Genomic DNA, 12,884 nt, shown 5'->3' on the forward strand with positions numbered 1-12,884 from the left:
GTCCTCATGTATATCCCCCAGTCCCCATGCATTTCCCCCAGTCCCCATGCATTTCCCCCAGTCCCCATGTATATCCCCCAGTCCCCATGCATTTCCCCCAATCTGGTGTATTTCCCCCAGTCCTCATGTATATCCCCCAGTCCTCATGTATATCCCCCAGTCCCCATGCATTTGCCCCAATCTGGTGTATTTCCCCCAGTCCTCATGTATATCCCCCAGTCCTCATGTATATCCCCCAGTCCCCATGCATTTCCCCCAGCCCCCATGCATTTCCCCCAGTCCCCATGTATATCCCCCAGTCCCCATGCATTTCCCCCAATCTGGTGTATTTCCCCCAGTCCTCATGTATATCCCCCAATCTGGTGTATTTCCCCCAGTCCCCATGTATATCCCCCAGGGTGGGGTCTAGTGAGGGTTTTTTTAAGTATGGGGGTAACCAGTGCATGTTTGAGCGGGGAAAGAAAGGTGCCAGAGGAGAGGGAGAGGTTATATATGGTTAATATGTTAAGAGGTTAATATGTCAGTAAACTCCCCATTATCCATCACTCATGTCACAGGTAGAAGAATCATTTTTTGACCGCCATTGAGGCGAAGCTCCCAATTGATGAGCCATGAAGGTTTTTAATGAAGCTTTTACTGACGACGTGACTTTCGGAACGTTTCTAGTCACAGAATTCTGAGACTAGATGTATATTCACTATTTATTAACCACTTGTGGACTGCCCGCCTAGAATGTACTGTGGAGAGACAAATGGCCCGCACAAGTAAAGCGATGTACCCTCATGCCCCCCCGCCAAAACCCACTGTGAACCTGTCAACAAGTCTCAGCCTAGACCTGCTGATTGGCTGTATCCAATCACAGCCAAGAGCCCTGTGTTGACAAACAACAAAGAGAGAGAAGAAAAGAATAGAGAACAACAAGCTTTGTGTGTCTTATCCCTGAAAAGGTATAACAGAGATCTGTAGTAAAAAGCAGTACACATTACACATTGCTATGCCGCGTACACACGGCGGACTTGGTCCAGCGGACAATCCGACGGACTTTGCAGCTGTGGTCCAACGGACTTTTAAACGAACGGTTTACGAAAGTCCGACGGATTGGAACGTGATGACGTAGAATAAGGAAGTTCATAGCCAGTAGCCAATTGCTGCCCTAGCGTCAGTTTTAGTCCATCGGACTAGCACACAGACGAACGGATTGTCCACTAAAAGCCGAGTCTAGCGAACTAATTTGAAGCCAGTCTTATTTCTATGTCCGCCGGACGTTTGGGAAGAAAAGGTCCGCTGGAGCCCACACACAATCGAATTGTCCGGACTCTGGTCCGCCGGAAGGTCCGATCGTGTGTACGCGGCATTAGGCACACATTTAACCCCTTGATTGCCACTAGATGTTAACCCCTTCCCAGCCAGCATCATTAGTGACAGTGTATAGTATTATCATTGACCACTGTATTAGTGTCACTGGTGATGTCAGTTCCCTCCCCCCCCCCCCGAGTCAGTTTGTGTTGTGTGTAGATTGCCCGTCACACTTTTTGATTGCCGCCATTAGTAGTAAAACAATAAAGAGAGAACAATTACAGTATATATTCCATAGTTTGTAGATGATATAACTTTCACACAAACCAATCAATTATACACGTATTGGGATTTCTTTTTTTTTTACCAAAGACATGTAGCAGAATACATTTTGGACAGAATTTAAAATAAATTTAATTTTTTATTTGTTTTTATTGGATATGTTTTATAACATGAAATTAGGGGGAAAACACTGCGCTAAAATTAAACATGTATAACAAAATGGCCTCAACAGCCAGGAAATAGCAGCTAACACCAAAAACAAACAAAGTTCAGCATGCAAATAGAAAAAATATGTGTAGCGCTTGAAAGTGTAATTAACATGGATTACGAAATAATCATATATCAAAGATCATATAGTGAATAATATAAGAAAAAAGTCCATAAAGTGAGAACCAATTTCACAATAAAGCTGGTATGGAGATGGCTGGACCGTCATGGGCAAAGACAGTTCATTGAACAGATGTATTCATGTAAGCCAGCTTGTCTGTAAACATCAAAAGAGGTAGATAAATACTTCTTACCGGCTGTGTTGGACTCACAAAGTCATATGACAGTTGAGTCTGAAAAGGCTTGAGGTCTCACTCTGGGACCAAGGGGTATGTGAAGGGAGGTCCAGTAAGCTGGTGGAGGGACTTCAAACGGCTGTATACTCGATGGTGTGTTTCACGAATGGAGCATCCAGGTAGTCCAAAGACCAGCTCAGACACGGCCCGTTATACCGATAATCCAATCACCCCAAGTGGGGAGGGAAAAGTTTGGGGGTTAAGCCACACAGAGAAGAAAAAAGAAGAAAAAGCTCCACATGGTGCGGGTCAGGCGGTATAAAATGCGAATTTATTAAAGTCAAAAAGTAATTAATGACTTAGGTGATCACAAAAATAGAATAAAAAAGGGGGGTTTAAAAAGCAATGTGGGGTACCAACTGTTAGCTGTTGGTACCCCACATTGCTTTTTAAACCCCCCTTTTTTATTCTATTTTTGTGATCACCTAAGTCATTAATTACTTTTTGACTTTAATAAATTCGCATTTTATACCGCCTGACCCGCACCATGTGGAGCTTTTTCTTCTTTTTTCTTCTCTGTGTGGCTTAACCCCCAAACTTTTCCCTCCCCACTTGGGGTGATTGGATTATCGGTATAACGGGCCGTGTCTGAGCTGGTCTTTGGACTACCTGGATGCTCCATTCGTGAAACACACCATCGAGTATACAGCCGTTTGAAGTCCCTCCACCAGCTTACTGGACCTCCCTTCACATACCCCTTGGTCCCAGAGTGAGACCTCAAGCCTTTTCAGACTCAACTGTCATATGACTTTGTGAGTCCAACACAGCCGGTAAGAAGTATTTATCTACCTCTTTTGATGTTTACAGACAAGCTGGCTTACATGAATACATCTGTTCAATGAACTGTCTTTGCCCATGACGGTCCAGCCATCTCCATACCAGCTTTATTGTGAAATTGGTTCTCACTTTATGGACTTTTTTCTTATATTATTCACTATATGATCTTTGATATATGATTATTTCGTAATCCATGTTAATTACACTTTCAAGCGCTACACATATTTTTTCTATTTGCATGTTTTATAACATATAGTATTTTTTTTTTTTTCAAAAGTTGTAGTTTTTTGTTCATTTATATAATAATTTAAAAAAAAACTGCGGTTTTTGGACACAGTGCGGCATGACCGCCCAATTACTAGTTAACCACTTTGTATCCGGCCCAGTTCTGACACTTCTCTCCTACATGTAAGAATCAACTTTTTCTTGCTATGAAATAACTTAGAACCCCCAAACATTATATATATATATATATATATATATATAATCTTGGTGTTGCAGTTTTTTTTTATGTCACGCGGTAATTGTGCATCGGTTTTTCAAATGCATTTTATTTAGAAAAAATACACTTTAAAGAAAAAAAAAAACAATATTTACCCAAATATTTTTGTATAATGTGAAAGCTGATGTTACACCAAGTAAATAGATTCTAAACATGTGATGCTTAAAATTGGGTCTGCCCGTGGAATGGCAGCAAACTAAAGTGCTTAAAATTCTCCATACACAATGCTTTAAAGGTGTTTACAGGTTACCAGTTTAAAGGTGCACAGGAGGTCTAGCGCTAGAATTATTGCTCTCACTCTGACGCTCGCGACAATACCTCACATGTGTGGTGCAATCACCGTTTACATATGAGTGCATTAGCAACATATTTGCATTTGCACGTAAGCATGGTGGGACAAGGGCACTTTAATTTTTTATTATTTATGTTATACACTTTTTTTTTGCAATCAATTTATTGCTATCACAAGGGATTAACAACGTCCTTTGTGACAGCATGAGCCGTGCCAGGTCCTCTTAATGGGCTGTACCACGTCCTCTTAATGGGCCATGACAGGTCCTCTAAATGTAGAGATCTGGGGTCTATTAGACCCTAAATCCGTCCTCTGGCCTCCCATGTATCCGATCAGACACAGACCATTCTGATTGGCTGCTTTCCTGGCCACTAACAGCCTGGAAATGAAAGAGTGAAGACATACGCATCACTCTCGGTTTTCAGATTCACAGAGAGAGAGGAATGACGTCAGTTCCTCTCTTTGTTCAGCGGAGCAATTGCCGCTGGTTGCACTGCTCCCGGGGGGTCAACTGATGGGACAGTAGAGCCCGGGAAAGGTAGTGACGGGAGAGGGTTGGACCCCCTTGAGTATCTATATAGACCCTCAAATCATTTCTGCTACAAAGGTAATCACCAGCGGAAAAAAATCCATACCACGATGATGCCTGTAGGTGCACCCATTATCCTGGTATAACTACTTCAACCCGAGGACTCATGGATGTCCTAAGGGCAGGAAGTAGTTAAAGTAACATAGTGCCCAATAGAAAAAAATGGCATGGTCAAGAAGGGGGTAAAATCTTCTGGAGCTGAAGTGATTAATTTGCCAAATTCGTTTTTTTTTTTTTCATCGAGAATTCTTATTAGAGAATCCAGTACAGATGTATTTTGATTGGCTGTTATGAGCTCTTCACTACTTGTATGAAATGATTGAGTATCACACTGATAAAAATGAATAGAAAGTCACTCACCTCATTGCCTGTCATTGGAAATTAAAGTAGATGACCGCTACAGTAAATCTGATAAAACAGAATGCAGTAGTAAGACTTGTGAAGAGGAGGAGCTCAGATATACAGAAGACAGGATGGAGATGGCTGTACCAGTAATCAGATGATGGGAGAAGTGTGGTTGGGAAGGTTTTATTGGAATGGGTGTGAGTTTTGAGTCTTTTATAACCCTGGTCTGATGTAATATAATTGGGTGGTTCCCACACTCCTCCAACGAGGTTGCATCGTATTATAACTTGCCAGGCACAGTTGGGGGATCCGTTCAATAAATAACTCTTCCAAGGAACAGTAGACTGCAATGTGATAAAGATTAGAATCTATAAAATGTTCAAAGTCCAGCCTTGCGAACAACAAATTAACATGAGTCAAAGCATATGCTGACAGGTAAAGTGAATAACATTGATTATCAGGTTACAAAGGCATCTACAAATGGATAGGATATACTAGGCAGCAAGTGAACATGTTGTTCCTGAAGTTGCTGTGTTAAAAGAAAAAATGGACAAGTGTAAGGATTAATGGAGGTGGGGGAGTGAAGGCTCAATGATGGAGGTGGGGGGTTTATTGATGAAGGCTGGAAGGGGAGGCTCATAGATGGAGGTGGGGGAAGGCTCATTGGTGGAAGTGAGGAGGGGAGGCTCATTCATGGAGGTGGTGAGGGAAGGCTCATTGATGGAGGTGGGGAGGGAAGGCTCATTGATGGAGGTAGGGATCAAAAGCTCATTGATGGAGGTGTGGAGGGAAGACTCATTAATGGAGGTGGGGAGGAAATGCTCATTGGTGGAGGTGGGGAGGGAATGCTCATTGATGGAGGTGGGGAGGGAAGGTTCATTGATGGAGACGGGGAGAGAAGGCTCATTGATGGAGGTGGGGAGGAAATGCTCATTGGTGGAGGTGGAGAGGGAATGCTCATTGATGGAGGCGGGGAGGGAAGGCTCATTGATGGAGGTGGGGAGGAAATGCTCATTGGTGGAGGTGGAGAGGGAATGCTCATTGATGGAGGTGGGGAGGGAAGGTTCATTGATGGAGACAGGGAGAGAAGGCTCGTTGATGGAGGTGGGGAGGAAATGCTCATTGGTGGAGGTGGAGAGGGAATGCTCATTGATGGAGGTGGGGAGGGAAGGTTCATTGATGGAGACAGGGAGAGAAGGCTCGTTGATGGAGGTGGGGAGGAAATGCTCATTGATGGAGGTGGGGAGGGAAGGTTCATTGATGGAGACAGGGAGAGAAGGCTCGTTGATGGAGGTGGGGAGGGAATGCTCATTGATGGAGGTGGGGAGGGAAGGTTCATTGATGGAGACAGGGAGAGAAGGCTCGTTGATGGAGGTGGGGAGGAAATGCTTATTGGTGGAGGTGGAGAGGTAATGCTCATTGATGGAGGCGGGGAGGGAAGGCTCATTGATGGAGGTGGGGAGAAAAGGCTCATTGATGGAGGCGGGAGGGAAGGCTCATTGATGGAGGCGAGGAGGAAATGCTCATTTATGGAGGTGGGGGAGGGAAGGCTCATTGATGGAGGTGGGGGAGGGAAGGCTCATTGATGGAGGTGGGGAGGGAATGCTCATTGATGGAAGGCTCATTGATGGAGGTGGGGAGGGAAAGCTCATTGATGATGTGGAGGGAAGGCTTATTGATGGAGGCAGAGAGGGAAGGCTTGTTGATGGAGGTAGGGAGGGAATGCTCATTGATTGAGGCAGGGAGGGAAGGTTCATTGATGGAGATGGGGAGAGAAGGCTCATTGATGGAGGCGAGGAGGAAAGACTCATTCGTGGAGGTGGAGCAGGATAGGCTCATTGATGAGGGTGGGGAGGGCATGCTCATTGATGGAGATGGGGAGGGAAGGCACATTGATGGAGGTAGGGAGGGAAGGCTCATTGATGGAGGCAGGGAGGTAAGGCTCATTGATGAAGGTGGGGAGGGAAAGCTCATTGGTGGAGGTGGGGAGGGAATGCTCATTGATGGAGGCGAGAAGGAAAGACTCATTGATGGATGTGGCGTAGGAAAGGCTCATTGGTGGAGGTGGGGAGGGAATGCTCATTGGAGGAAGCAGGGAGAGAAGGTTCATTGATGGAGGTGGGGAGAGAAGGCTCATTTGTGGAGGCGAGGAGGAAAGACTCATTCATGGAGGTGGGGGAGGATAGGCTCATTGATTAGGGTGGGGAGGGAATGCTCATTGATGGAGGCGGGCAGGGAAGGCTCATTGTTGGAGGTGGGGGTGGAGACTCATCAATGGAGGTGGGGGAGGCTCATTGGTGGAGGTGGGGGAGGGAAGGCTCATTGATGGAGGTGGGGAGGGAAGGCTCATTGATGGAGGTGGGGAGGTAATGCTCATTGATGGAGGCAGGGAGAGAAGGTTAGTTGATGGAGGCACAGCAGACTGCAATGTGATAAATATTATAAGCTATAAAATGTTCAAAGTCCAACCTTGTGAACAACAAATTAACATGAGTCAAAGCATATGCTGACAGGTAAACTGAATAACATCAATTATCAGGGTGCAAAGGCATCTACAAATGGATAGGATATATTAGGCAGCAAGTGAACATGCTGTTCCTGAAGTTGATATGTTAAAAGAAAAAATGGACAAGTGTAAGGATTAATGGAGGTGGGGGTCTCATTGATGAAGGCTGGGAGGGGAGGCTCATAGATGGAGGTGGGGGAAGGCTCATTGATGGAAGTGAGGAGGGGAGGCTCATTCATGGAAGTGGTGAGGGAAGGCTCATTGATGGTGGTGGGGAGGAAATGCTCATTGATGGAGGTGAGTAGCGAAGGCTCATTGATGGAGGTGGGGATCAAAAGCTCATTGATGGAGGTGTGGAGGGAAGACTCATTAATGGAGGTGGAGAGGGAAGGCTCATTGATGGAGGCGGGGAGGGAAAGCTCATTGATGGTGTGGAGGGAAGGCTCATTGATGGAGGCAGCGAGGGAAGGCTCATTGATGGAGGTGAGGAGGAAATGCTCAATGATGGAGGTGGGGGAGGGAATGCTCATTGATGGAGGTAGAAAGGAATGCTCATTGATGGAGGTGGGGAGGGAAGGCTCATTGATGGAGGTGGGGAGAGAAGACTCAGTGATGGAGGTGAGGAGGAAATGCTCATTGATGGAGGTGGGGGTGGGAAGCTCATTGCTGGAGGTGTGGAGAGAAGGCACATTGATGGAGGCAGGGAGGGAAGGCTCATTGATGGAGGTTGGGAGGGAATGCTCATTGGTGGAGGTGGGGAGGGAATGCCCATTGATGGAGGTGAGGAGGAAACACTCATTGATGGAGGTGGGGAGAGAAGGCTCATTGGTGGTGGCGAGGAGGAAAAACGTATTCTTGGAGGTAGGGGAGGATAGACTCATTGATGAGGGTGGGGAGGGAATGCTCATTGATGGAGGCAGGGAGGGAAGGATCATTGATGGAGATGGGGGTGGAGACTCATCGATGGAGGTGGGGGGAGGCTCATTAACAGAGGCAGGGAGGGAATGCTCATTTATCGAGGTGGGGAGGGAATGCTCATTGGTTGAGGTGGAGAGGGAATGCTCATTGATGGAGGCGGAGAGGGAAGGTTCATTGATGGAGGTGAGGAGAGAAGGCTCATTGATGGAGGTGAGAAGGAAAGACTCATTGATGGAGGTGGGGGAGGAAAGGCTTATTGATGGAGGCAGGGAGGGAAGGCTCGTTGATGGAGGCGCAGCAGACTGCAATGTGATAAAGATTATAAGCTATAAAATGTTCAAAGTCCAACCTTGTGAACAACAAATTAACATGAGTCTATGCCCCTGTACACACGGTCGGAGATTTCGACAACCAAATCCGTTTGATTTTGTCCATTGGATCTTGTCGGAAACTGTTGCATACACACGGTCGGACTAAGTTGTCGAAAAATCCGATCTTTCAGAACGTGATGACGTAATTTCGTTACGATGGGACTACGTTCAGGCTAGTAGCCAATAGCTTTGATGTAGGAATTTGATCTGAGCATGCGCGGCACTTGGTCCGATAAAAAATCTCTACACATGATCGGAGTATGTCCGATCGAACCAATTGGATAGGGAAATATTTCCAACAAGTTGGAAAATTGGGTCCGACGGATATTCTGACGGAATCATTTCGATGCATACCACACACAGTCGGATAATCCGACAACGCGGTCCGATAGGACACATTCTAACGGATTCTCCGACCGTGTGTACAAGGGCAAAGAATATGCTGACAGGTAAAGTGAATAACATTGATTATCAGGTTACAAAGGCATCTACAAATGGATAGGATATACTAGGCAGCAAGTGAACATGTTGTTCCTGAAGTTGATGTGTTAGAAGTAAAAATGGAAAAGTGTAAGGATTTGAAAAGAGCCAGATGGTAATGTCTGGACTATGGTGGGGTCAGAGCAACTCCAAAACTGATGCTCTTATGGGAAGTTCCCTATCTGCATTGAAAAACTGGAGAACAGAATAATTGGTGGGCAAGGCTCATTTATGGAGGTGGGGAGTGAAGGCTCATTGATGGAGGTGGGGGGCTCATTGATGAAGGCTGGGAGGGGAGGCTCATAGATGGAGGTGGGGGAGGCTCATTGATGGAGGTGGGGAGGAAAGGCTCATTGATGGAGGTGGGGAAGGAAGGCGCATTGATGGAGGTGGGGAAGGGAAGGCTCATGGATGGTGTGGAGGGCAGGCTCATTGATGGAGGTAGGGAAGGGAAGGCTCATTGATGGTGTGGAGGGCAGGCTCATTGATGGAGGTGGGGAAGGAAGGCTCATTGATGGAGGTGGGGAAGGAAGGCTCATTGATGGAGGTGGGGTGGGAAGGCTCATTGATGGAGGTGGCAGAGAAGGCTCATTGATGGAGCTGGGGGTGGAGACTCATTGATGGAGGTGGGGGGGGCCTCATTGAGGAAGGCTCATTGATGAAGGTGGGGAGAGAAGGCTCATTGATGGAGGCGAGGAGGAAAGGCTCATTGATGGAATTGGGGGGTGAAGGCTCCTTGATGGAGGCAAGGAGGAAATGCTCATTGATGGAGGTGGGGAGGGAAGACTCATTGATGGAGGTGGGGAGGGAAGACTCATTGATGGAGGTGGGGGAGGGAAGGCTCATTGATGGTGTGGAGGGCAGGCTTATTGATGGAGGCAGGGAGGGAAGGCACATTGATGGAGGTGGGGAGGAAATGCTCATTGGTGGAGGTGGGGAGGGAATGCTCATTGATGGAGGCGGGGAGGGAAGGTTCATTGATGGAGATGGGGAGGGAATGTTCATTTATGGAGGTGGGGAGGGAAGGCTCATTGATGGAGGCGAGGAGGAAAGACACATTGATGGAGGTGGGGGAGGGAGGGCTCACTGGTGGAAGTTGGGGAGGGAAGGTTCATTGATGAAGTTGGGGAGGGAATGCTCATTGATGGAGGTGGGGAGAGAAGGCTCATTGATGGAGGCGAGGAGGAAATGCTCATTGATGGAGGTGGGGGAGGGAAGGCTCATTGATGGAGGTGGGAGGGAATGCTCATTGATGGAGGTGGGGAGGGAAGGCTGATTGATGGAGGCGAGGAGGAAATGCTCATTGATGGAGGTGGGGGAGGGAAGGCTCATTGATGGAGGTTGGAGGGAATGCTCATTGATGGAGGTGGGGAGGGAAGGCTGATTGATGGAGGTGGGGAGGGAAGGCTGATTGATGGAGGTGGGGAGAGAAGGCTCATTGATGGAGGTGGGGTGAGAAGGCTCATTGATGAAGGCGGGGAGAGAAGGCTCATTGATGGAGGCGAGGAAGAAATGCTCATTGATTGAGGTGGGGGAGGGAAGGCTCATTGATTGAGGTGGGGAGGGAAGCTCATTGCTGGAGGTGGGGGAGGGAAGGCTCGTTGATGGAGGTGGGGAGGGAAAGCTCATTGATGGTGTGGAGGGAAGACTTATTGATGGAGGTAGGGAGGGAAGGCTTGTTGATGGAGGTGGGGAGGGAATGCTCATTGATGGAGGTGGGGAGGGAATGCTCATTGGTGGAGGCGAGGAGGAAAGACTCATTGATGGATGTGGGGGAGGAAATGCTCATTGGTGGAGGCGGGGAGGGAATGCTCATTGGAGGAGGCAGGGAGGGAAGGTTCATTGATGGAGGTGGGGGAGGATAGGCTCATTGATGAGGGTGGAGAAGGAATGCTCATTGAGGGAGGTGAGGAGGGAAGGCTCATTGATGAAGGTGGGGAGAGAAGGCTCATTGATGGAGGTGGGGGAGAGAAGGCTCATTGATGGAGGTGGGGGAGGGAAGGCTGATTGATGGAGGTGGGGAGGGAAGGCTGATTGATGGAGGTGGGGAGAGAAGGCTCATTGATGGAGGTGGGGTGAGAAGGCTCATTGATGAAGGCGGGGAGAGAAGGCTCATTGATGGAGGCGAGGAAGAAATGCTCATTGATTGAGGTGGGGGAGGGAAGGCTCATTGATTGAGGTGGGGAGGGAAGCTCATTGCTGGAGGTGGGGGAGGGAAGGCTCGTTGATGGAGGTGGGGAGGGAAAGCTCATTGATGGTGTGGAGGGAAGACTTATTGATGGAGGTAGGGAGGGAAGGCTTGTTGATGGAGGTGGGGAGGGAATGCTCATTGATGGAGGTGGGGAGGGAATGCTCATTGGTGGAGGCGAGGAGGAAAGACTCATTGATGGATGTGGGGGAGGAAATGCTCATTGGTGGAGGCGGGGAGGGAATGCTCATTGGAGGAGGCAGGGAGGGAAGGTTCATTGATGGAGGTGGGGGAGGATAGGCTCATTGATGAGGGTGGAGAAGGAATGCTCATTGAGGGAGGTGAGGAGGGAAGGCTCATTGATGAAGGTGGGGAGAGAAGGCTCATTGATGGAGGTGGGGGAGAGAAGGCTCATTGATGGAGGTGGGGGAGGGAAGGCTGATTGATGGAGGTGGGGAGGGAAGGCTGATTGATGGAGGTGGGGAGAGAAGGCTCATTGATGGAGGTGGGGTGAGAAGGCTCATTGATGAAGGCGGGGAGAGAAGGCTCATTGATGGAGGCGAGGAAGAAATGCTCATTGATTGAGGTGGGGGAGGGAAGGCTCATTGATTGAGGTGGGGAGGGAAGCTCATTGCTGGAGGTGGGGGAGGGAAGGCTCGTTGATGGAGGTGGGGAGGGAAAGCTCATTGATGGTGTGGAGGGAAGACTTATTGATGGAGGGGAGGTGGAGGCTCGTTGATGGAGGTGGGGAGGGAAGGCTTACCCGTGTAGTCTAATCAAATAGAAGAGCTACTGGAGCTCCAATTACTAACAAAATGGATGCTGGTTCTGATAGAAAGATGTCAGAACACACAGAGCATCACATTTTTTTGTATATGGGGCTTTGTAGCAACATACTGGTCAGGGTGCCCATGCTGATGCGTGTCCAACATGCAATGCTTTTGTATGGTCAAATGATCTTTCTCTGTTCTTTGGCATCTGCAGTGAAAGATTATCGGGGGAGAGGCTTCTATTACTCTGCTGATGTATGTTTTCTACTTGTATCACCCTCTCGTGTGTGCTCCTAGAAGTGAGTGAAGGAAAAAGCATTTTTCTGGCCAGGGATACAACTAAGTCACTGAATCTGTGTCAGGGTTATTAGAGGCCAGGGCTGGATAACTCACCCCGGCAGCTCTCTGGTGCCTCCCACTGGTATCTGGAAAGTTGGAGAGCATTCTGGAACTAGTGAGTGGAGGTGAAGAGGAGCTGTCTTGGATATTTATGTGCGCTCAGCCAATCCCCAGGAGCGGGCCTGTCAGGGAACTGTAACTATAATCCATAAATACACATGGGCCATGCCAGCAAGGGAAGTCGTGTGGAAGATGGAGAAGCACTGATGAGGAGAGGCTGTTGGTGGCCCTTGAGGGACTTGAGGGGTTTTACTTTGGGTTGGGACCTAAGGAAAGCAGGCCTGGAAGGGTACTTACACAGGAGGCAGTTGGAGGGATTCATGCTGGAAAGGCAGCAGGAAGGAGCAAGCAGATACTGTGAGTAGATCAGCATGGTGAGGGCACAAGACAAGGTGAGAGACCATCAGCTGTAACGGTGCTCTCTTGAAGACCATAATGTGGCAGATCCCCATCTAACTTTGCCCTGGGAAGTCTCCATGTGTGTGTGTCAGTCGGGCAGGACTGGAGCAGAGATTCAGTCAGGAGGACTGGGAGGAAGAATAGCCAGATAGGCTAGAATTCTACAGGTAAGTGGAACTGGGATCAGTGACCACAGGGAAGCAGAAG

At 48.1% G+C, this 12,884-nt stretch overlaps 1 protein-coding gene across 1 annotated transcript in view; it reads right to left on the reverse strand.

Moving 5' to 3' along the window:
- LOC143957710 (cytosolic phospholipase A2 gamma-like) overlaps positions 1 to 4,812 on the reverse strand; it is a 136,713-nt gene extending 131,901 nt beyond the window's left edge. The window contains exon 1 of the mRNA XM_077467405.1: positions 4,662 to 4,812. Within this exon, the coding sequence (XP_077323531.1) occupies positions 4,662 to 4,676 (15 nt within the window). The 5' untranslated portion in view covers positions 4,677 to 4,812. The remainder of the gene's footprint in view (positions 1 to 4,661) is intronic.
- Between the last annotated feature and the right edge of the window lie 8,072 nt (positions 4,813 to 12,884).

Source organism: Lithobates pipiens, unplaced genomic scaffold (genome assembly GCF_037356315.1).
Source record: "Lithobates pipiens isolate NorthernLeopardFrog02 unplaced genomic scaffold, aLitPip1_a1.2 Scaffold_55, whole genome shotgun sequence".
Taxonomy (NCBI): domain Eukaryota; kingdom Metazoa; phylum Chordata; class Amphibia; order Anura; family Ranidae; genus Lithobates; species Lithobates pipiens.